This window comes from Diceros bicornis, chromosome 25 (assembly GCF_020826845.1).
Source record: "Diceros bicornis minor isolate mBicDic1 chromosome 25, mDicBic1.mat.cur, whole genome shotgun sequence".
Classification (NCBI taxonomy): domain Eukaryota; kingdom Metazoa; phylum Chordata; class Mammalia; order Perissodactyla; family Rhinocerotidae; genus Diceros; species Diceros bicornis.
The window spans coordinates 4,928,492-4,952,113 of record NC_080764.1 but is presented as its reverse complement, the minus strand read 5'-3'; the positions used below and the strand labels follow the sequence as shown (position 1 = coordinate 4,952,113).

Sequence of the window (23,622 nt, the reverse complement as noted above, 5' to 3'; positions counted from 1 at the left end):
TCACTCTCGGACTTCTAACTTGTTCTTGTCCTTCACACAGACAGAATCACGCAATCCGTGTTCTTTAGTGTCTGGCTCTATTGTCACACTGTGTCCGTGAGAGCCATCCTGGTTGCTGTGTGAATTGTCAAGCACTCATTCTTCAGAGCTGTGTAGGGCTCCAAGGTGTGACTATCCCACAGTGTTTCCATTCTGCTGTTGGTGATGTTGGGCAGTTCCCAGCTGGAAGCCATTATGAATAGTGCTGCTATGAACACTCCGGCGCCTGCCTGTCTCTCCTTTGGTGCACGTATAGGTGTGTGTGCGTTTCTGCTGAGTGTCAACCTGGGAGGGGAATCGCTGGGGTCAGGGGATCCACACGTTCAGTGAATGGTGTTCCTATGGGTCTTGCTCAGCATCTTCACCTGCATTAGTTTAGTGTATGGTTTTTTAATAAATCTATTTATGGTTCCGACAGACTAACTCATCCTCTGTAACCACGGACTGGCTGCAGTCATGAATTCCTACACAAAGAAGTGGTTCGTGAAGGCCCAGCTCAAGGCAGCTTCCTCTCCGGCAAAATGAGTCTCCTTTCCCCTGGGCTTCGGTGTTCCGGGTTCATCACATTCCACCGGTGTCGGTGTCGGGATGTTGCTTCAAGTCTGTCTGCCTCGCCTGACTGGCAGGCCCCTGAGGGCAGAGCCGGGTCCCAGCCCGGGACACGCCTCGGTCGGTCACCGACCTGCGGAGCCCGGGCGACCCGCGCGCGCGCAGGGCGGCGGAAGGCGGGAAACGAGCAGAGAGTGGGTGCGGGGCTTTGCTCGCGTGGCCGCGTCCTGCAGGGAGATCCCCGGAGAGGACACCGCCCTTATTCCCCCCAGAAGGCGCCTCCGACCCTCGGGGACACTCCCCCACACCCCCCGCTGCCTGGGTCCGGATCCCCCGCCCTCTCCGCGGAGTCGGGCGGAGCCAACCTCTGATACCGAGCCCGCCCCTCGAGCCGGCGGGTGGGGAGGGGATCGGGTTTCACTCGCGCAGGGGGGTGAGGGGTGGTAGGGGGTGGGAGTGCCTCCCACCCGAATGCGCCCCCCTTCCCTGGCCCCCAGCAGGGAGAAGTTTGGGGTCCCCGCTCCCAACCCAGCCGTGGGCCTGCGCGCCCCTCGGCGCCGGGGTGCGAGGAGGTAGGGGGCCCTAGCTGTCCCCGGCGGGGGGCGGCCCGCGAGGGAGGGGACCTGGCGCCCCGCGGCCCCGCCTCCGCCGCGCCCTCCCCCGCGCCCTCCTCCGGGGCGGGATAATTGAACCGCGTGGCCGGGGCCCAGCGTTGGCTGCGGAGGCTCGGCCGGAGCGTGGAGCCCGCGCTGCCCGCCCGCCGCGCCCCGAGCCCAGGACCGCGCCCGCGCCCGCGCCTTTGTCCGCCCGCCGCCCGCCTGCCCCATGGAGCGCGCCGCGCCGTCGCGCCGGGTCCCGCTGCCGCTGCTGCTGCTCGGCGGCCTCTCACTGCTGGCGGCCCGAGGTAGGGGCGCGGGGGGCGGGCCGGGAGGGAGGGAGCGCCCCGAGTCCACGGCCCCCACTTTAGTGTCTCCCCCCAACTCCCCCGACCACCCAGCTCCGCGCTCCTTGGGAGTTCTGGAGCTGCCAGGGGCTCGGAGCCCGTGCGCCGCCCCGGCCTGGCCCCAGCGACGATCCCTCCCCCTCACCCCACTCCCAGCTCCGGTCTTAACCACGTCGCTGACTTGGAGGCTGGTTTTAATGACGGGGTCCCCCTCAAACACATCCCCTTGCAGGCCCACTCACACCCATGCTGCCCTCCTAGGCCCACTCAAGGTGGGGTTGGCGCGGGGAGGAAGCGCTAGCTGGGGGCTGCCGAGCCCCCTTGGTGCCCTGCTCTTTGCACCGGGAGGGCCCTTGGCACACCTAGTCTCACTGCCCCACCTAGACAGGGGCTGTTGTACCCAGTTTGCTGATGAGAAAACAGACTGGGAGGTGCGGAACGGTGATTTGCCTAGGAGACAAAACCAGTGAAGGGATAGAGGGGGGACACGAAGAAATCAGGAATGCAAAGAACAGTCTGGAGATTTTCAGAGAGATGGCTGTGTGTGGGGAAACCCCTGCCTGCCCTCCTGGGACACAGAGGGCCAGGAGGCAGAGGTTCCGCCAGGCTCCATACTCAGCTGGGGCTGGGCACAGGCTACTTCCAAACCCACCCACCCTGTGGCCAGGGGGACAGAGTCTCCACTAGGGGATCCATGGCCCGGAGCCCCCAGCCCTGGGACTGACAGCATGCGGACGGTGAGCACTCAGCTGTGCCCCTCTTTCTCCCTTAATCCTCAAGGCCTTGCTCCTGGGAGGTGACCACGAGGCACTGTGGATTAGAGCAGCTGTGGGTGAGCAGAGCCATGACCTCTGATCTCTCTGCTGACCTGTAGCTCATCACTCATTTGCCAGGCCCGCCCTCCTGGAGTCTTTGTTCCTCCCGGGGCCAGGCCCAGACTAGAGTCCTGACCACCCTCAGGTCCCAGATTCTTTATGTCTGGCTTAGCTGAGTTTCTTTTAAACTTTCCAGTAAGCATCCTCCTTCTTGGTCAAAAGGTCGCTTGTCCCAGCTAAAGATGGTCTGGGGATTCAAGGAGAGGCTGGTGAGGGTGGGGAGAGCTCTGCAGAGGTTTCTTGGCTTGCTGGCTGGCTGCGGCAGACCTTCACGGGGCTCTGGGTGTTCCCGCCACCTGCTCCGTCCTCGGGGACATCTCGTGGGGGAGATGGTGCAGGGAGGCACAGGGCTCAGTGCTGGCAGCAAGAGCTGTCCCAGGCCCCCGGGCTCACGAGAGGCTTCTTAGAGGAGCTGGTGCTTGGGCAGGAGCTGGTCAGGCGAGCCGGGGAGGAAGGGCATCCAGGTGATCGCTGGCTGGAGTGAAGGTGCAGAGGGGGCTCAAACGGGGGGCCACACAGCACTCTTGTTGGAAATGGGAGGGGCCCCAGAGACCCCTGCATTTTACAGATAAGGACTCTGAGGCCCAGAGAGAAGGCGTAGTTGACCTCTGCCGAGCCTGACCCCAGATCCTCCATTGCTGTTCTTGTCTGCCTTCTGTGCGAGAAAGTTCCGCTGCAGCCTGGCAGTGTCCGACTTTGAAGGAACACCTGGGAATTGCTAGGCTGGAGAGGCGCGCAACCGTCCTTCTTCATAGAGAAAGTCCTAACTTGAAGCGTGTAAAAGAAACCTCTTCGTTGCACACTTGGATGAGAGCACCCGGATCATCCTGTGGCCATTTGTTTCTTTGGGGAGGTCCCTCTTTTGGGTTTCAACAAGTTTGGTGTGGTTTGGGGAGAGGGTTTGGAGACTGCAGGGTTAGCTCAGCAGCTGTCAGTTTCCCTGAAGCCCTGTGGGGCCGTGCTAGGGTGACACCGTGCCCACCCTCTGGAGAGCCGTGGGGTCCACGAGGAGACAGGCAATTTAAGAGTGATCGTGGAAAAGGCCATCGAGGGGTGAGCCCGTCAGCTAATCTGCTGAAACTCATTTGGCGACCTGGTCACCGAAATGCAGAATGCTCTTTTGTGCCAGTGGGCAGAGCGCAGCCTCCGGTCTGTCCTGTTCTGTCTGTCCGGTTGGGCTTTACTGAGAGCTAGGGCGGGAGGGAGTGGAGAGGAGGAGGGTGTGGGGGAAGACGACTGTGTTTTCTCTAAGACTTTCTTGGCCTCTGGCTCCAGCGGGCAGCGTTTCCGACTGATTACAGAGAAAGTCGGAGAACAAAGGCCAAGAGGACTTGGCTTGGAAACATGTGGCCCGAGCCGCTGCCACTCTTGGAAGTTTCCCAGTCGGGTGGCGGGGGCCAGACGGGCCGAGGGGGGTTGCTAGAGCGCCAGATGCATGAAGACAAGACTCCGGGGGCCCACAGCTCTGGTCACACCTCCCTCCTGGCACTGCCTGAGGCCCCCTCAACTCAGGGCTGCGTTTGCCGCCCCTGCTGGACTGTGCTGCGGTGGGGGTGGAGGGGGAAAGCATGGCTCAGTCATCTTCGGGTCCTAGCGTCTGTGGGATGGAAAACAGCTCTGCCTGTCTTCCCTCAGAAGAGCCCACGGGATGGTTTGGTGGTTTTCTCATTTATAAAACGGAGGTAACAGAAACCCGCTTCTTAGGTTGCCTTGAGGATGGGGGGAGAGAACGCAGGACGGTGCCGGCCATGGTAGCTGTACTGTTAGGATCTGTTATTTGTGTTGTCCCCTTCCCCGGGGTAGGACAGTATCCTTTTCCCCAAGATTGCTCTGAGAGTTCCACTAACACTGAATTTCCCAGCCAGGAGCTGGGAAGGAGGCCCAACCGGGTGACTGAAGCTTTAGCCGCTGAGTGCCAAAGCCGTGGCGGTAAGAGTTGTGCACAGTGGCCTCAGCCGGCCTCCTTAGGCCTTCAGTCATTCACACACTAAATACCTGCTGAGGGCCAGCTCTGTGCCAGACGCTGTTCTAGGTCTTGGGGATACGGCAGGGAGGAAGAGAGACCCAGCCCTTCTCCCCATGGGGCTCACATCCCCCCGGAGATCCAGACAAGTGAACAATTACAAACCAACCTCCAACTGGCAGAGAGTCAGGAAGACTTCCTGGAGGAAGCAGCATGCAAACTGGGATGTGAAGGAGCAGGAGTTGGCTGGGTTCGTGGGTAGGGCTGGGAGGAGGGTGGAGAGGGTATTCTAGGCAGAGGGAATGGCATGGGCAAAGGCCTAGAGGCGCAAGAGAACGTGGGACTTCTGGGGAGCTTCCAGGAGTTCTGCCCCCACTTCACACTTGGGGAAGACCACAAGAGACGTCTCCAGCAGCGCACCCCTTCTGCCCCCCATTCTCTTGAAAGTGGGGCTCTGTGAGCAATGGGCACAGTGGGTGGGGCAGCTTTGCAGGTAAAGTTTTATGAAAACAGTTCTAATAGGGTGCACAGTTATTTTGCCAGTATGTTTTGTACAATAAAAGATTTTTCTTTTGGAAAGCATCAAATTATAACAATTTATTTAATAAATGCTTTTGCAGACTCCATATGGTTACCATTTCCTTGTAATGATCACAAATGTGGCCTTATAACAAAGTGGGGGGAGGGAGACACCCCTCACGTTGACTTTCCTGGGATCAGAGACCCTTCAGCCTGGAGGAAGCTCGGATGCCCCACGTCACCCTGCTCGTAGCAGGCAGGGTGAGACCCGAGGCTGGGCTCTGCGGCCAGTGCTCTTTCCACTGGGCCCACTTCCTTTAAGCCCCAGGCTGGTCCTCCCAGAGGCTGGGTTAGGAGGGAGCCAGGTGCCTGTTGCTCCAGCCGCCGGCGTGTTAGCAGGAGGGTCCTACACGGTGGGGGCCAGCACTGGAAGGGGGTCAGGAGACTGGTCCCAATTCCGACACGAGAGAGCTTGACTGTTTCCTTAAATATGGAATGAGAACACGCTCTGCTCTAGGAAATTATCTAATTGAAAGGTCTTACATTTCGTCACGAATTTAATTCTCTCAACAACACTGTGATGTAGGTACTGTGATTATTTCCATTTTATAGGCATGTAAACTAAGGCCCAGAGCAGTTAAGTAACTTGCCCGGGACACATGGTAGTGAATAGAGGACCAGGATGTGGGACTCCATGCACCTGACCCCTGGCTGGACGGCACTTTAATCCTATAACTGAGTGCTGCGTACTCAAGAGGCATCCTTAGGAAGGGCAGGGGTTTTCCACACCCAGGGGAGACCATGGAAGTGGGGCCCACAGCCTGGGCCCTTGAGGGGCTCACAGCCGGCTTGACAGGAGGTGACCGCCAGGGTGACGACACCTTCCTTGCTTGAGGTCAGTGGACGAGCCTGTCCTATGCTTGTGGGAGGGCGGCTTACTGGGGGGTTGAGCTCGGGGCTGGCCCTCAGGTGTGTCCTGAGTCAGGCCATCCTCGCTGCCATCTGGAGTGGGCTCAGGAGCCCCCCAAGGAACCGGAGGCCGCCAGTGCGCCTCCCACTGCAGCAGGAGGTGGTGCATGCGGGGACAGCTGGCAGGGATGGCTGGCTCTGGCCACAGGATGCTGGGAGAGGTCTGGAACTGACAGAGGGAAGAGAGTGTCTCCCCTTTCCTGGCGCTTCTATAAAGGAAAGTGCTCTTGGCTGGTCCTGGGTCCTGCACCCAGCAGGGCGGGCCCAGCCCCTGAAGAGCCATGTTCCTGCTTAATTGTCAGGACCCTGCCCCTGGCCTTCTCCAGTGATCCTGCCAGAGGGCCGTGCTGACATGGCCAGCGCCGCAAGTCAGGAGACCGATTCCCGCCAGCTCTTTGGCCGACTTCCTGGGAGACCCAATGGGCAAGGGCCCCTGGTTACTCCTCCCAGGGCCAGGGGCCTAGAGCCATATTTTGCCCCGTGAAAGGTTTGCGGTGTGTGCTGTTACCTGCACTGCCAGCACTCAGAGGGGATACCACGTAGATGAGGGTCTGGGATCCCTGCACCTCTGGGTTAGTAGCAAAGATGTGAGAACCTACGAGCCAGCCTTGGAGTCCTACGGGGCCGGGGATGGGTTTTACGTCGGGCACGTGAGGAGAATTTGGGAAGAAATGGTTTGTTTATCAGGGTACAGAAACTGCAGATCAGCTGGTCCACTCTCTTTGTATAGGTGGGGAAAGTGAGGCCCAGAAAGGGGAAGTGGCTTGTCCAAGGTCGCTTAGCTGCTAAGTGGTATAATTTATAGGCTCTTTTTCAGTTCTGTTCAGTAATTTCCTGAGCATCTCCTGGGAGCCTAGCCTGACCCTGAGGAGCTGTCTGTCATGCATCCATCATTTGTCAGTTTGTCCGTTTATTCCACGAGCACGCATTGCGGAGGTGGGCGTCGGCCTAGGCCTGGGGGACATGGGACAGACCAGGACCCCGCCTCATGGAGCTTGCGTACTATGAGAGTTTCCTATGGCTCCAGACCCAATTACTGCAAACCAAGTGGCTTAAAACAACAGGAGTTTATCCTCTCACCATCCTGGAGGCCAGAAGTCTGATTTCAAGGTGTCTACAAGGCTTCGCTCCCTCTGAAGTTTCTAGGGGAGGATCCATCCTTGCTTCTTTCATCTCCTAGTGGTTCCTGGTTTTCTTTGGCTTGTGGCTGGTGCATCACTCAAGTGTCTGCCTGTCTTCACCTGGCCTTCTCCTCCTCTCCCTGCCTCTTGTAAGGACACTCGTGGGATTTAAGCCTCACCTGGATGCTCCAGGATGAGCTCATCTTGAGATCCTTAATTACACTGGCAAAGACCTTTATTCCAAATAAGGTGACATTCCAGTGCTCAGGACGAGCCGTATCTCGTTAGGGGCCACCATTCAGCCCACTGCCCGTAGGAATAGTAAACATAGAAACAGACGAATGTCTTGGTAGGGATCAGCGCCCCAAGGACCATACATGCCATAGTAGTGACTGCGGGACGAGGGTGGCTCTCAAGTGAGTGGAGCGGGGAAGTGACACGTGAGCTGAGATGTGAATGGCGAGGAGCCATCTTTGAAAAGACCTGGGAAGAGCTTGTGGGCAAAGGGAACCTCTGGCCAAAGGCCCCCAGGTGGGACCAGGTGTGTTGGAGGGACTGGAGGAAGGCTGTGCCTCGCCAGAGGAGTAAAGGGAGCGGGGAGGAGGGTGCCAGAGAGGGTCAGTGCAATCATGTAGGGCCTTAAAAATTTGGGTGCAGACTGGATTTTATCCTAAGTGCACTGGGAAGCCACTAGAGGATTTTAAGCAGGGGTGACATTATTTGACTTACATTTGTAGAAGTCAGTCTGGACCATGGCATGGTGAGTAGATTATACAGAGACGAGAGTGGAGGCAGGATAAGGCAGCATGGTGGCTCCTGCAGGATCCAGGACTAAAGATGCCCTGGACGAGGTGGCAGTCAGGGGGCCGGTGAGAAGTGGCCAGAGCTAGGGCGTTTGGGAGGTCGAGTGGAGAGGAGTTGCCGAGGGATTGGATGTAGAGGGTGAGGGAGAAGGAGTAATTCTGACCCTGTTATTTTGGCTGGAGTAGCTAGATGGATGGTGATTGCTAATTACTAAGACAGAGAAGGCTGGACGGGTGTGGGGGTGGGGAGGTGGTGGGAAGAATCAGAGTTTTGTGTGAACACCGTAAGCACCCTGTCAGACGTCCAGGTGGAGCCTGGGCCCCGGGTGAGATGAGGCTGCAGACAGAAACTTGGGAGTCTCAGCTCGTGGTTGAAGCTGCAGGAGACCACCCAGAGAGATGGCGAGAGAGGGGACAAGGGACCACGGGACTGAGCTCTCCCGGGCAATTTGAGGAGGAGAAACAGCAAGGTAGCTCACCTGCTCAGGGGGTTCCCAGGCCCTGGGTGGTAGCTGGGACGTTGTCAGGACTGGTTTCCAGATGGGAGCTGTTAGAATATTTTTATGCTAATGAAGGGAGCTAGTAATTTTCTTGAACCTGTTTTTCCTTTGGATTGTACTGTAAGTTTTGCTACCTACATACGCTTCTTATTTTGACTTAAAGACTTCTTTCTGCAGCCCACTCTACACCATTCCTGTCATTATCCCCATTAGCCATTGTCAGTGTGAGGACACCGAGGCACAGAGAGGCCAAGTAGCGGGCCTGTGGGCACACAGCTGCTAAGCAGTAGCACCAGGATTCGAACCTGAGCAGCTTGGCTCTCGCATTGTATTCCTAAGCAGGACACTGAACTGCCTTGCTCATCTTTCTTACTGAAAGGTCTTGATTTTTCTAAGTCCAGCTTCGGGGGAAGCCAGTTTTTTTCGGCATTTTATAGTAGGTGTGTGTGAGCTTTAGAGTCAGAGCAGGATTCGACTGCCGCCTCGGTGGCTCCAGGGCCCTGGGCAACTTGCTTAATCTCTCTCTGCCCTGTTTCGTAGAGTTGCTAGGATCACATGAGACTGTTTGTCCACTCATTCTGTCACAGATATTTATTGAGTTCCTGCTCTGGGGCAGGCATGGGCCAGGGCACAGAACGAGATGGAGCCCGTCCCAGCCTTTGTGGCACTAAGTACACACGCAGTTAATTATTTGTGCTAGGTGCTGGGAAGTTCAGGGTGCAAAGAGACCATGCAAGAGAGGAAATGGATCAGCACCATGTGCGTGTGCGTGCGCGTGCGCATGTACGTGTGTGTGTGTTGGGGGGGTAGTTAGGGAGGAATTCCAGGAGGAAGGGACCTTTGAACTGGTGTGGGTGTGAATGAGCTAGCCCAAGGAGAGGAGTGGACTCGGGACCACCCAGCCCGCAGAGCTCCAGCTTCCAAAGGCCAGGTGCAGAGGACACGTGACAGGTGGCTGGAGAGTTGAGAGGAAAACCAGGGAGATGGGTCCTGCAGAGTGGGATGCTGTAGAGATGTCGGAGGGTGAGGGCAGCCCCCGTGTCCAGGAGGTCACTGCCTGGACCAGAGCTGCCTGGAGGGATCAATGTGGGAGATGCTTCTCTTCCCCTTCCCAGAGATGTGCCTTCTGGTCCTCTCTTGCTGCCTCCTACTAGCCGGTTCTCTATCCAAGACCCCTCTCTTTCTGTGATGGGTGCTGTGACGAGTGGGGGTGGGAGGGCACCAGCAACTCTTGTGCTGGGGGCAGGGTCTGGAGCCGTAAGAGCAGACTCGGGCATGTCCTGCTTCCTCCTGGGGAGGTTGGGTGGCCTTGAAGGGGGAGATGGGTCTGTGCTCATCCTAGACCTACAAGGGGTGCAGAGGCACTGGAACACAACCCAGTGACAATTGCCTGGCGTCTCCCCGGACTGTCCCCTTTAGGACAGGGTCCTGCCTTTTCACCTCTGGATCTCTTGCCCTAAGCTAGAGCATGCTTGGAAGGGTCCTAAGAGGGGCTCGGGAGGGGAGGGCCTCTGGAAGGGGTGGGCTGAGTCTTGCATGGTTGTCTTTGCTTGGAATTTCCTGTTGACGTCTCTGTGGTTGGCATCTCGTTGCATTTCAGGCTGCCCAGTGATGTGGGTCCTGGACGCCATGGGACCCGCTCCAACTTTTTGCTCCAGCTTTAGACAGGGCTATGGGGCAGATCGAGCATGAGCCTTGCAGGGTGGCAAGTTCAGAAGACACATAGAACAACATCAGGATCCCAGTAACATTCTGAAACACCTGAGGCCCCTCGGCTGCCTCTGAGGTTTTGAGCTTAAGCAGAGGAAATCAAGAAAATTGACTTGCTCCCAGCTTCTGATGACACACCTTTCCCCCCTTCTCATTTGTGCACAGAGCTTGTCAAATTTTTGTTTTGCCACGTGAGAATATTAAGATATAAAATAAGCAGAGACCCAGCCAACCACCATCTTGTATCTGCCCATTTCATATATATAAAGGGCATTTTAGTGCCCTGTGTTTTGGGTGGACAAGGTCTCAGAATTAAAAAAAGCCTTTTAGGGGCCGGCCCCATGGCCTGGTGGTTAAGTTCGGCACACTCCGCTTCGGTGGCCCAGGTTCAATTCCTGGGCGCAGACCCACACCACTCATCAAACCATGCTGTGGCAGCGACCCACATACTAAATAGAGGAAGATGGGCACAGATGTTAGCTGAGGGTGACTCTTCCTCGAGCAAAAAGAGGAAGATTGGCAACATATGTTAGCTCAAGGCCAGTCTTCCTCAGCAAAAAAAAAAAAAGAGAGAAAGCCTTTTAAACGGAATCAGGCTGGCTTTTGGAAAAGCTTCCTCGGTCATTTCCTTTCCTCATTTTGTTGCAATCCAGTGGAAATTTTGTCAGACCCATGTCCGTACACGAGGTGGAGTTTGGAAAGCCTTCGCTTGACTCCGGGCTACCTCCTCCACCCAGTTTACAGATGAGGAAACTGAGGCCTGGACTTACTCCCAGTGGATGGGCCCTCAGTGGTGGAGCTGTAACCAGACCCCAGGCCTCTAGAGCTGTCCCACAGCAACACTGCACAACGAGCAACCTGCCTATTACATCTTGGTGGCTCGCAGGCTGATCAGGCATTGCCCAAAGCCCCTGTGATGTTTATAGGTGGCAGGCTGACATTCTGGAAGCCTCCACCCAAGGAGCAGTACAGAACCCCTCCGACTGCCAGCGGGCATCTGTAGTCTTGGAAAGAACATGCGTCCATATCTTTACCACTCAACAAGAGTGCGTGCTCCGCAGACCGTGGGCCTCAGCTGGCTCAGAACATGTAGCATGCCCTTGGCGTCCATCAAAATCACGCTGATTCACAGTCTGCACCATAATCCTTATGAAGGCTTAATTCACCTGGAAGGAATTGAGTTTTAGCTGCTGTGACAAATGGTATCTGACGCCTGTGAATCAGACTGTCTCTGTCCACCTGCTCACCAATTGCTTCAGGCAGGTGTGTCTCTTTCCTGAAGAGAGGTGACATGGGGGGTGTCGGCCATCTGGCGATGTGTCAGCCTTGGGGTGTGTGAAAAAGAATGTCCTCCCCGTCATGGTGCAGAAACTTCTATGTTTATTTTATTTTGAAGATTTCTTTCTTTCTGTGGTCAGGTACTGATTGAAACATTTTGGGTAGGTTATCTCATTGATCTTCCCGGCCCTACGCAGTTACTGCCCCGTTTGACAGAGAGAGCAAAGGGAGCTCAGTGAGGTTCAGTAAGACGTGGAGCAGGTTCAGGGCTGAGCAGTTTTAACCCACAACGATGCCTTCCCTTGGAACGTCTGAGTTGAAAGCTAACAAGATGTTACAAGAGAGTTTATTCTTCTCCCCCCCCCAGAGCCCCAGTAGATAGTTGTATGTCATAGCTGCACATCCTTCTAGTTGCTGTATGTGGGACGCGGCCTCAGCATGGCCGGAGAAGCGGTGCGTCGGCGCGCGCCCAGGATCTGAAGCCCGGGCCGCCAGTAGCGAAGTGCGCGCACTTAACCGCTAAGCCACGGGGCCGGCCCGAGAGTTTATTCTTGACTTATATTTAGTATAATGCTTGGTGGATCTAATCCACACCGTCAGATTACAGGAATCAGAGATTAAAACTGTGCTTGATTGAAGCTTCTTCTCATAAGAGAGGGAAATGATCTGAGAGAGAAGATTCCAGGCTGGCCCCGGGCACCACTTCTCTCCTAAGAGCATCTACAGTCCAGGGACGGGCGTGGGTGGGCAGCCAGCATGGAGTCACCTGAAGTGATTTCGTGGATGTTGCCATCGCTCCCAGGGTCGGGGATAGATGGCCTCGTTTTCTCCAAGTTGCTCTCCTGACATGATCTAGGAGGGCCGCTCAGATGTGGCGGGGTCTGTGCACGGGATTTCTTTGATTTTAAGCCCTCCTGGAGGTGCTGCCAGGGGGTCTGTGAGTGCTGCTTGGCCTGGTTGATCTCTGCTTAGACGCTGTGGACCTCTGCAAACCCCTTGGTACCAGTGAGGTGTGGTGTCGGGTAGGGGGTGTCACCTGGTTCTCTTCCTGCCCCTGGCCCCCCTGTATGTCCTCTGTCAGAGTGGGGCCACTGCCTGGGAATCTTTCTCTTTCCCCTTCCACAATGTTGCTGAGCTCCTGCTTTGTGTGTCCGGGGGAAGCGATGCTGGAAGGAGGGCCTCCCAGTCACCTCCAGAAGGCCCCCAACGGGACAATCATTTGCCCCAGCTGCTCCCTCCTTACTCTGGAGCAGCCAGGCCGGCACTGAGAAGGCGCCGAGTCGGGGTGTGATGGGATGCGCTGGCGGGGAGGGGAGCTTCGAGGGACAAATCCACGACTGGGGGCAGGAGACAGGCGCCTCTGTGGGCCTCAGGTAGTCCCCAGCTTTGGTGATGGGATGGCAAAGCTCAGGACGCTGGCTTTCGGATAACTGAGAGGTGACCCAACCACTAAGTGCAGTGAGCCGAGGTGATGCAGGGGGTCAGAGCCGGAGCGACTCCGAACGTCAGGCCCCCGGCCTCTCCTCCGTCTGTCCAGCCTCCACGGCCACCGCCTGGGACACGCGGTGAAAGTATGATCCTGGAGATTTTTTTTGTCATTTTTTTTTACTTTTAAATCACCTTTATTTTGGTTACAAAGTTACAATTTACTTTGTTACTGAACATTTTATCTGTTCCCTTTTGAGGTCTCCTAGCTTGCCATGTAAAACACTGCATTCACTTTCAAATCCCTGTACAAGAACATTCTACGATACAGTTTACCAAATTACCTCTCTGCAGTGTTCAGATTAGTGCATTAAAATGACATCAATTGAAAACAGCAAGTGAGTTAATCAGCAAAAACATCCAATTCCTTTCCTAATGAAGGGGAGTACAAAATAGCACACAAACACTCAACTTTAAATGTATTTTTTATGGTAAGGAAATGTACATAACATAAAATTGACCATTTTAACCCTTTTTAGGTGTATAGTTCAGTGGCATTAAGTACATTCACATTGTTGTGCAGCTGTCACCACCATCCATCTCCAGAACTTCTTCATCTTCCCAAACTGAAGCTCTGTCCCCATTCAGCACTGACTCCCCATTTCCCCGACACTACCTCCTGGCTCCCACCATTCTACTTTCTGTCTCTGAACTCGACTCCTCTACGGACCTCATGTAAGTGGAATCATACAGGATTTGTCCTTTTGTGACTGGCTTATTTACCGAGCATAATGTCTTCAACAATAAACATTTAAACCAGGGGGCCGGCCTGGTGGTGCAGCGGTTGAGTGCGTGCCCTCCGCTGTGGCGGCCCGGGGTTCACCGGTTCAGATCCTGGGCGCACACCGACGCACTGCTTATCAAGCCATGCTGTGGCGGCGTCACATATAAAGTGGAGGGAGATAGGCATGGATGTTAGCCCAGGGCCAGTCTTCCTCAGCAAAAGAGGAGGATTGGCATCGGATGTTAGCTCAGGGCTGATCTTCCTCAGGAAAAAAAAAAAAATTTAAACGAAGTGTTTAATTTAATGTTAAGTGCTCAGCTCTCAAAAGCAACACTCATGGGGAAGTTAAAATGAATTTAACCTAAGGATGCGTATATAACCCTTATTCTACAGGAAACAAGGAAAGACAAATAATGGTCCACAAAACCAGACTGTTGTACTCAACAGGATTTTAGTAGACTAGAAGGTTGGAGTCTTTGACGTCCCAACACAGTAGGTAATGATTTTTCAAACCCTTCCTCCAGGTTACAACAGACATTTATAGTGACTACACTCTCCCCGTAAACGCCAGGGACAAAGTGGGGACACCAGCCCGGCTCCCCGTCCAGCACTCTTTCCCGGGGCCTCCGCGCCTCCCTTTCTGACCTCACTTGATTTTCACCACCGGAGTAAAGCTTGTTTATTACCAAGGGGACCAGTGTGAAAACAGCAAAGCCAGATCTTTATGGCCCTTTCTAATTGGGATGTGTCTTGGAAGAGATGTGTCTGGGGAGTGGAGCAGCACTGGCTTTGTGCTTCAGAGAGCGTGGTCCTGCCCATCTAAAGGAAATGGTCGGAAGGAGGCGGGTGGCTTTGTTTCTGAACATAAGTTAAGAACAGACCTTTTCTTGGACAGGATGCATGCACTCTTTTTTTTTTTTTTTTGAGGAAGATTAGCCCTGAGCTAACATCTGTTGCCAATCCTCTTCTTTTCGCTGAGGAAGATTGGCCCAAAGCCTGGCTTTGCCACTTGCTGACCCCTCTGGCTATGGGGCTCAGAGCTGGTCACTTAACCTCTCTGAGCTGAATTTTCTTATCTGCAAAATGGGGAACATAATGAACTGGTCTCACTGGGATCTTGTGGGAATTAAGTAAGACTCACAAAGGCTGGTGCTGTGCTTGGTGCATCATGAGGGGTCAGGAATGATCGAGCCCCAGTGGAGATGGCAGTGGTGGTGGGGAGACACGGTGTCGAGGGACATCCTAAAAGAATTGGGTAGTGTCTGGAGGTGGGGAGGTGACAGAGCTGGACAGAGAAGGACCAGAGCCTCGAGGGGCTGGGGCCTAGGCCGAGGAGCAGTGGGATGAGAGGTTGGTAGGGAGCGTCAGGGGCGTTAAGTGGCAGCTGAGTGCTGCACAGAGCTCGTCACCCACTGGTTGGGGTGGGCGGGGCGTGGTCCGGGTGGCGACGAGGACACCTTGACATCTACTTTCACATCACTGTTTGGTGACTTAACTCCATTCGGTTTCTTCCATTCTTAATTACGTTTGAATTCCAGGTTCCGTACCTACAGCCACTGATGTGACAGTTTGGTGGCGGGGCACTTAAGGCACGCGGCGAATGGGAGTAGAGGAGGAATGGGAGTGGGAAATCTCTGACTGCTTCTGTGCATCAGGCCCCACAAGAACCCAGTAATTCAGGGTCCAAGCCCCATTTCACAGATCAGGAGCCTGAGGCACAGATGGCGTCAGGAATTTGCCCAGGGACAGCGAGCTGCTAAGTGGAGGTCAGGGGTTCAAACCCAGTTCTGGCGGATGCTGAAACCTTCCTCCACCCTCTGCACGGCGATGTCCCCAGAGCAGCCGCAAGCACTCCAGGGGAGCATGATGAAAGAGGGGCTGGCACTCCCCTCGGGTCCCTCTGACTAAGCTGGAGCTCTCAGCTCGTCCCCAGGTCAATACCTCAGCCTTGAGCCGGGGCCCGTGAGCTTTGGCCAGTTCGCCTGGCTCCAGCTGGCCACCCATCAGCCAAGGTCCTGGTTTGTTTAAAACCACTGGTCATCCTGGTCCAGTCGCAGGGTCAGCGGGGCTGTGTGAGTGGGGGCGCCTCTCGGGACAGCTGTACGTATCAAGAGCCGTGATGATGTCTTCCCTGTGACGCAGCTTCTCTCCTTCGGGGGGCTTTGGCCTAAGCAAATAATCGTGACTTTAGGAATAAAGATACACAAATAAAGATGTTCAAACCAGAGTTGTTTGTTGCTGATGGTGAAATATCAGGTGACATAGATGCCAAGAGGGGGAATGCGTCAGAAACGATGGCACTTCTGCTTGACAGTGTGACACCATGTGCCTGACACGGTGGCATAAACAGGAGTTTAAGGGGCCGAGGGAGTGAGAGACGGTAAATGCGTGAGGCCTTCTCTGCAGGGCCCGTCACATGTCGGGGCTGTTTATTATGATGAGGACGGTGATGCCCTGCCCGGGTCTGCCTCATCACCGTCCAGCCAGGCCGTGGTCCCTGGTGGGCTCTCCGTGGCCTCTCTGATGGGGCCGTGTAGGAGCCTTCCCTTGGCTGACGGTGCCTCACACCCGAGGAGGGCACGCTGACCCCGGGCAGCTGTGAGGCTCTGCTTTGCACAGATTCCAGCTCTTTGGCTGCTCGGAGCATTCCAGGGACATTCCAAGTTTCTGGACTGAGTGAAGGACTTAACATTTTATTGTCCTGCTGAGAATAATGTTCAAAGTGCTCAAGGCTCCCCAGCGGGAATCATTTCCAAATGTTTCCACAGCTCAGGGCACAAAGTTCTCGCCCTGCTCAGCCGGCTCAGCTCGGCTGCGGGAGCCTGAACTTCGCCTGTGCCTGCCTTTCTCAGACTTGAGGGGGCTTTGGGGCTGCGACATCCCAGGGGGATTCAGCACCCCGAGATGGGTCCATGGCACCCCCATCTCTCATGGGCAACGGCAAGCAAATCCTCTGTTTCTTTAATATGTAATCAAGCCGCTGTTTACTGGAGCACACTGTGTGCTCAGATCTTCATAAGCTTTATCCATCTTCTCAGCAACTCTGCGAAGGTATTTCGAGCCCCATTTTACCGCCAAGGAAACTGTGGCTCAGAGAAGTGAAGTGGCCTGCCCAGGGTCACAGAGCAGGAAAGTGTGGAGCTGGGATCAGAGCCCAAGTCTGACTCCAAAGCTTACGCTCTTACTCAACTCTGTAGCAGCTGCCTGCCAGCTTTGTGCCGAGGTGGAGGAGGACAAGAGACAGGCCCAGCTCTCAAGACGTTTGTGGTTGGGAGGGTGAGGCAGACAGAATATGGGAAAACGGTGAGCTGTGCTCCACACACACGGTGTGATGTGGGAGCAGAGGGCTGCCCAGGCCAGGCTGGTGGGCAGGCGGGCTGCAGGGGGTGGTGATAGACTGGATGGGGGGGGCGCCCAGGACTGGAGAGAGGCTGTGAGAAGCCACGAGGGGTCAGACCACAGGTGGGAGAGCTAAGTGGGTCCAGCTGGAGTTGGGGTGAAGGGGGAGCCGGGACTGGCTGCGCAGGGAGATCAGCCTCAGTGTCAGGCCACGTGGGTCACAGTCATCCCAGGGATGGGCGGCCATATTTTATCGTTTATAAGGTCTTTTGTGAGTGCTTTTCTTCAAGTCAGTTGAAGCCAGAATGAAGGGATGAACAAATGGATGCGTGGGAGCGTTCGAGATGATCCCCGTGACTGTGTGTCTCTCCCTCAGGATGGCTTTCCTGCTTAGGTGCTGGGAGGCCCAGGGCGCCAGACAGTTTTATCCAAACCCCAGCCCATGGTGCATCTCCCACGTTCACCAAACGGCATCATCGGGGAGTATGGAGGGGGGCAGCTGAGGTAGGTGTGGGCTGAGTGGCCAGGTGGTAGCAGACTGGGGGGCTTTGCTATGGGGTGGCCTGTCACCCTTAACCAAACTGCCTCAGACTCCCCGTGCCAGCCAGACTCTCCCTCACACCCGGGGGAGTGAGGATGGGGCAGGGTACATCCTTCAAGGTGGAAAGCAGCTCAGAGTTCTTCGGAAGCCCTGGGGCAGGGGAAGCCCTTCCTCCCCTGGCCGTACACAATGGCCAGCTGGCCCAGCCTCAGCTCCTCGCCGTGCGCTGACCACCCCAGGGTCTTTCTGGAAGTGAGCACTCTTGGTGGCAGTGACAGTTTCTCCCCCTGCCCCCGGAGCGTTCGAGGGCAGTGTGTTCTGGACGCAGTGTGACTGCAGAGGCGCTGGCGTGGTTGAGGGCGGGTCGTCAGAGCCTGTGTTTTAGGAGGTCCCGGGATTGTGCTGAGCCCAAGAGTGAGCCTCCCGTCTGGGGCCACCCGAGGGCCCGGCCTCAGAGGAATAATGAGCCTAAACAGGACACCCATGGCCATCCGTGCCAAGAAACGCTGCCAAGCCCAGCAGGATTTACCCCGTTGGGTGCTGGAGAGCCGTCAGTAAGAACACGTGGTGTTTCTTAAGCCCAATTTTGCAACGTCCTCTTGCACGAGGGGTGACCTTCTGCCCGGCCTGCAGAGGCTGTTGGTGCTAAGGCTCTCGGCCAGGGAGTCCCTTATGCTGAGGGCACCTTGGTATCCGGCTGCTCCTCTCTTGGGGCACAGTGGGGTCTTCTCCTTCCTGTGAGCCGAGGGGCCCATCAGGGCAGCGGCCTGGGTTGGGGCTGAGAGCCAGGCTGGGGACTGGAGGGCCCGGTTCCCAGCTCAGCCCGGCTGTTGTCCAGCTGTGAGGGCGCATGTGGGCCAGCTGCTCGACCCTGGGAGTCTTCGTCTTTCCTTTTCCTGCGCAAAGACTCAGTCTTGCGGCAGATCCAGGGCAGAAACCGTCACCAGCCTCAGGTTCCTCACCTGTAGGATGAGAGCTGACGCCACGCCAACAAGTGGCTACGAAGGTTAAATGAGAGCGTGGATGTGGGTCCCAGAGGCTGGTCTAGAAATGCTGTCTCTTTCTTTCTTACCCCAATGGGCTTGTGAATTTGAGGCCCTCGTTTCCCTTCTCTCCTCTGAGCCTCCTCCGTGGTGTGCACTCACCAGACTGCGCCCCCATGCTCGAAAGAAGCCTTCCTCGGTTGTCCCAGTTTTGGGTACCAGCCCTGCTCGGAACCTCCACGCCTCCCCTACTCGGCACTGTCCATCTCTAGTGGCCAAACCATCTCCGGCCCTAAAGAAGTCAGGTCATGTCCTAGATACGCTGGACATGTGGGCTGGATGGCAGCTTGGTCATGCCTCTGTCAGCAGCTCCTGTCTTTCTTGCCCTCTGAACCGTGAAGACAGGGACCCCCATCTGGGCAGGGACCCCGTCTGACTTTCCAGCATGTGGCCAGAGCAGGGATTCAGTCTGGGTGAGTGTGAGCTGCAGCCCCATCGGGATTGGATTTGGAAGGCAATAGTCAAGGTTTCAGGCCCTTCTAGGAAGAAGCAGGGTGTGTGCTCCCAGCCTGGGACCCAGTGAGTTTTCAGTACGCTTTTGTCAAGTGACTAAAGGAATCGATGTGCCCACGGTCCTGTCAGACCAGCCTGATACTATGGTAGAGACCTAAGGAAGTGGGCATCCAGATGGTGTGGCCGGGAGGGAGAGCCCTTGGCCACCCGAGGGAGATGCAAGTTGGAGGGGACCTCGTGTGCCACTCACCCCATTCTCTTCCCTGCACAGCAGGCGCAGACATCGCCATGGAAGCGTGCTGTGCAGACGGACATCGAATGGCCACTCAGCACAGGGACTGCTCGCTGCCGTACGCCTCGGAATCCAAAGAATGCAAGTATGTTGGCCAGTGGCCACCATTTTACCAGAACGGTGTTCCTTTAGAGGAAAGCCAGACAGGAAGGGATAGTGTGTGTCAGACCCCCCAGGAGAGGCTGGGCACCCAGGGCCGGATCCGACCAGGCTGTAGGAGGGTGGTGGATGACCCCTGCCTCCTTCCCCTGTGCACCCAGGGTCCCCGTACGGGACTCAGCTCACCCTTCCCTTGCTGCCCTGTGACTGTTGGGGCATCTGTGCCCTTCTCTGGGCTGCAAGCAAGGTCTGGGTTTACAGCCCTCTCCACCACAGCTGGGCACTGTGGCCAAGTCAGTTTCCTCCTAACTAAAAGGGGGTCCTTGTGCAGGGCAGATGAGATCACATGACTGGAAGTGTTTTGCAAATTTAAGCGTGAACCACCTTCAGACTCCGAAAACACAGATGAGCCAGTCCAGAGCAAAGGGTTTCCCCAGACGTTCACCTTATGCAGTAGCCAACATCTGGACCGACTCTTTTTATTCTTTTCTCCCTAAATTGACTCAAGCTCTCTCAAAAGTTTTGGGAGAATATAAGCTTAGAATAAATGACGAAGATATGTAATTTTGATTGTCACCATAAAATAATCATAAAAATAATAGCAAGCCTTTGTGAAACCTCTGCTTCATGCTGTGCATTTGATGCATATTATCTCATTTAACCGTGTTATTAATCCCATTTTACAGACGAGGACACTGAGCTTTCCCCAGTTTACATAGCTGGTAGGTGACGGCATCAGGGTTTGAACCCAGATCTGCTTGCCTAGGGAGAAAATGTCAGGGAGACGAGGGTCTGCAAGCGTCCCGTCATTTGACATCCACTCGTCTGCTCTGCTCTAATCCGAGTCGGAGCTGCTCCGACACCTGGAGCCATGGGAGGCTGGGTAGAGAGCTGCTACGGAAAGAATGTGCGGGGAAGCTTGTGCGCCTCATCCTGGAGTTCTGCATTTGTTGGCATCGAGCACAGCTGCTGCTGCCAGCAGTGATGGAGGATGTAAATCTCAATTTAGGAAATTCTTGAAAAGTCAAAGGCATTATAGACCAAACAAAGGGATGGGAGATAGGCGCTCGGATGTGTGAACTGACTGGGAGACCACGCATTCGGGTTTACGGAGCATCTGAGGAGTGAGAGCTGGGATTTGGGCTCCGGTGTGGCTTAGCGCTGGAAATGTCGGAGGGGCAAGCGAAGTGGGATGGTCAGCACCAAGCATTCTGTTTACTGACGGTGCCGGCGAGAGGCAGCCTGGCCCCGGGAAGGTGGACCCACTAGGCTGGATTTCTCTGGCCAGCTCTAAGCCTCGGTTTCCCCAAGGGTAGAAGGAGGACCATGGTTCCCTCCTTTCAGGGTTGGGATAACGAGAGAGAAGAGGGAAGAAGGCAGCACCACAAAGCCAGACAGTGGGAGCATATTAGTCTGCTGGGGCCGCAGTAACAAATACCGTAGACTGGGGGCTTAAACAGCAGACGTTTATTTTCTCACGGTTCTGGAGGACCGAAGTCCAAGATCAGGGTGCCAGCAGGGTTAGTTCCTTCTGCAGCCTCTCTCCTTGGCTTGTAGACGGCCGTCTTCTCCCTGTGTCCTCACATGGTCGTCCCTCTGGGTGTGTCTGTGTCCTAATCTCCTCTTCTTATAAGGACACCCGTCGTATTGGGTTAGGGCCCACCCATATGACTGACCATTTAACCTTAATCACCTCTTTAGAGACCCCATCTCCAAAGACAGTCACATGCTGAGGTACTGGGGTTAGGATTTCAACAGAATTTTGGGGAGACACAGTTCACCCCGTAACAAGGAGACACTATTATTAATACTTACTGAAATCAAGGACTTAGAAAGTGAGGCATCAGCCAGGTGACTTCTCGATGTCAGAGGGAGAAGCTGAGGTCAGAGACTCAGTGACTTCTGGGCCCACTTGAGAACTCGGATTTTAGTCACGACTACATTTATTACTGACTTCTGCTCCCCAGCCCCTCTGTGAGGTCTTGAGTTGTCTTTAATCCCCAGTGGCCCCTGCTCAGCTGTGTGGCAGGCATTTGTATTACCATCTATGTTTTGATCAGGGGTCAGTTTCAAACATGCGTTAAGAGGTTTCCCAAAACATGAGTCATATCTGAATGGCCGCGAGGGAATTTCTTCTCTCTTTGTGGGAAATGTGGGGGCGAGTCCAGGCTCCGCATTACCCTCAACTTGTTTCTGGTGGCACTCGCTTCATCCCATGGGGCCTGGGGAAATTCTGGCTGGATGGTGGGAGCGTCTATATTACAGTATCCTTGGAACACACTGTTGAACTCCCAGGACACCACTCATAGGTCACTGATCTCGAGTGACCATCTGTTGTTTCACCGAGGCCCCGGGAGGCCGGTCGAGTCGTCCCAGTGAACTCACAGGCAGGGGGCTTCGTGTGGGTCGAGGCTTCTTAGCGAGTTAGCTGTTGAGCTGGCTGTCTCGGACCGTGTCACTGCCCTCCATGCCTCCCCTGCGCACGAACCGCTTTGCTCAGTTAACGTCAGGATTCCAGCCCCACACGGTCTGCAGAGATCAAGGGCCCAGCCTGGCCTCTCGGGCTGAAGGTGAGAAGCAGCTCATCTAAGGATGCACCTGGGTTTTCCTTCAGGACGCAGGCATGAGTGCCACCGTGGGGGACACCCAGGAGAATTAGATCCCCCCAGCCCTCTATGCGGTGAGGACCGCAAGCAACAGAGGCTTCCGAGCCCCGAGTCGGAGCTGTGGTGCTGGGATGAGGGCTGGCTGTGTGCCAGGGCGACAGCAGCACAGCGATGCCCCAGAGCGGGGAGTGTCTATCGAATTCAATATGACCGTTCCCTGACGGCAGGGAAGGGAGAGAGCGCGTCAGACGTTAAATCTGGTTTAAGAGGATTCTCTTACGAGTAATAGTTAAAAAATGCAAGAAACAATGACCACTGGCCATTTGCTCACCCAATAGTTCTGGCATCATTTTTCATCTTTCAAAATAGCATTCTGCTAGCTCGCCGGTTTTAAGTAAAATTCTCAGAAAATAAAAATGAAAATTTTCATTCATTTGATGAGTCTTTATTGATCTTCACTGCTGTTCTAAGCTCAGCACAAGGTGGAATGGGATAACCTCCTGGGCCGAGTTGAGGGCGGAAGGCCCTGAGGGTTCTCTGGGGTGGACTCCACGGGTGGTGAGGGGATCAGAGAGGACTGCGGGAGGAGCCAGCCACTCTGCACACGTGGGCTCTGGACCAGCACGTTCAGCTCTGCCTGAGCCTCTGGCACGTGGCACGTTTGGAGGCGGGCAGGAGAGAGCAGCTCTAATGTTTCCCCGATTCATGCATCACCCTGCATTCTAGCCTTAACCAAGGGCCAACATTCCTTAAAATTTGCCTAAAATCTTGGGTTGGATTGGAGTCCCTCGGAGGAATTTGGATACACACAAGCCCAAACCTAAAGCAAGCCCCCAGCTGCCATCTTTCAATCCAGCAGGCACTTGAACCCCTTCATTTGTTTATTTGGCAAATATCATTGAGGACCTGCCAGGTGCCTCATTCTGGATGAGATGGGGGTAAATCAGTGAGCGAAAGAGGCAAAATCTCTTCCACAGAGGATGCAGATGATAAAATAACAAGTAAATTACATGGTTTGTGAGAAGGCGCCATGTGTCATGGGAAAGGACAAATCAGGGACAAGAGACAGGGTCTCCTGGTCAGTGCAGATTTACAATTTTAGATAGAGCTGTTAGGGACACCTCACTGAGAAGGGATGGTTGAGCCAGGACCTGAAGGATGCGAGATCGAATGTCCAAGTTGACGGGCAGTGAGGAGAGAGCAGAGATCTGGACGCAGCTCTCCAGACTCCCTGTACTGGGCTTCTTCCACCACCGGCCCCACTAGGCAGTGCTTAGTCACTGCCCCGGAGCCCCCTCCCTGTGGGAGGCTGTTCCTCTCCCCGTCCCTGAAGCCTCTGCTCGGGCCTGGCACACAGTAGGGCCTCAGCCAAATTTTGTTTTAGTTGCAGTAAAATACACATAACATAAATTTTGCCATTTTAACCATTTATAAGTGTGGAGTTTAGTACATTCACATTGTTGTATGACCGTCCCCACCATCCTTCTCCAGAACTTTTTCATCATCCCAAACTGAAACTCTGTACCCATTAAACAAAAACTCTCCATTCACCCTCCCCCAGCCCCTGGCACCTACCGTTCTACTTTCTGTCTCTGTGAATTTGACTCTTCTAGGGACCTCATGTGAGTGGAATCACACAGTAATTGTCTTTTTGTGACTGACTTATTTCACTTAGCATAATGTCCTCAAGGTTCATCTGTGTTGTAGCATGTGTCAGAATTTCCTTTTTTAAGGCTAAATAACGTTCCATGGTGTGCGTAGAACTCAATCC

At 55.0% G+C, this 23,622-nt stretch overlaps 1 protein-coding gene across 2 annotated transcripts in view; it reads left to right on the top strand.

The window, feature by feature from the left end:
* Positions 1 to 1,281: 1,281 nt before the first annotated feature.
* The window catches only part of FBLN1 (fibulin 1), an 86,103-nt gene continuing 63,762 nt past the window's right edge, over positions 1,282 to 23,622 (top strand). The window contains exons 1-2 of one of the 2 annotated variants that reach the window (XM_058568149.1): positions 1,282 to 1,492; positions 19,126 to 19,231. In XM_058568149.1, the coding sequence (XP_058424132.1) occupies positions 1,414 to 1,492; positions 19,126 to 19,231 (185 nt within the window). In that variant the 5' untranslated portion in view covers positions 1,282 to 1,413. The remainder of the gene's footprint in view (positions 1,493 to 19,125; positions 19,232 to 23,622) is intronic. The other variant, XM_058568148.1, reaches the window with a different exon arrangement.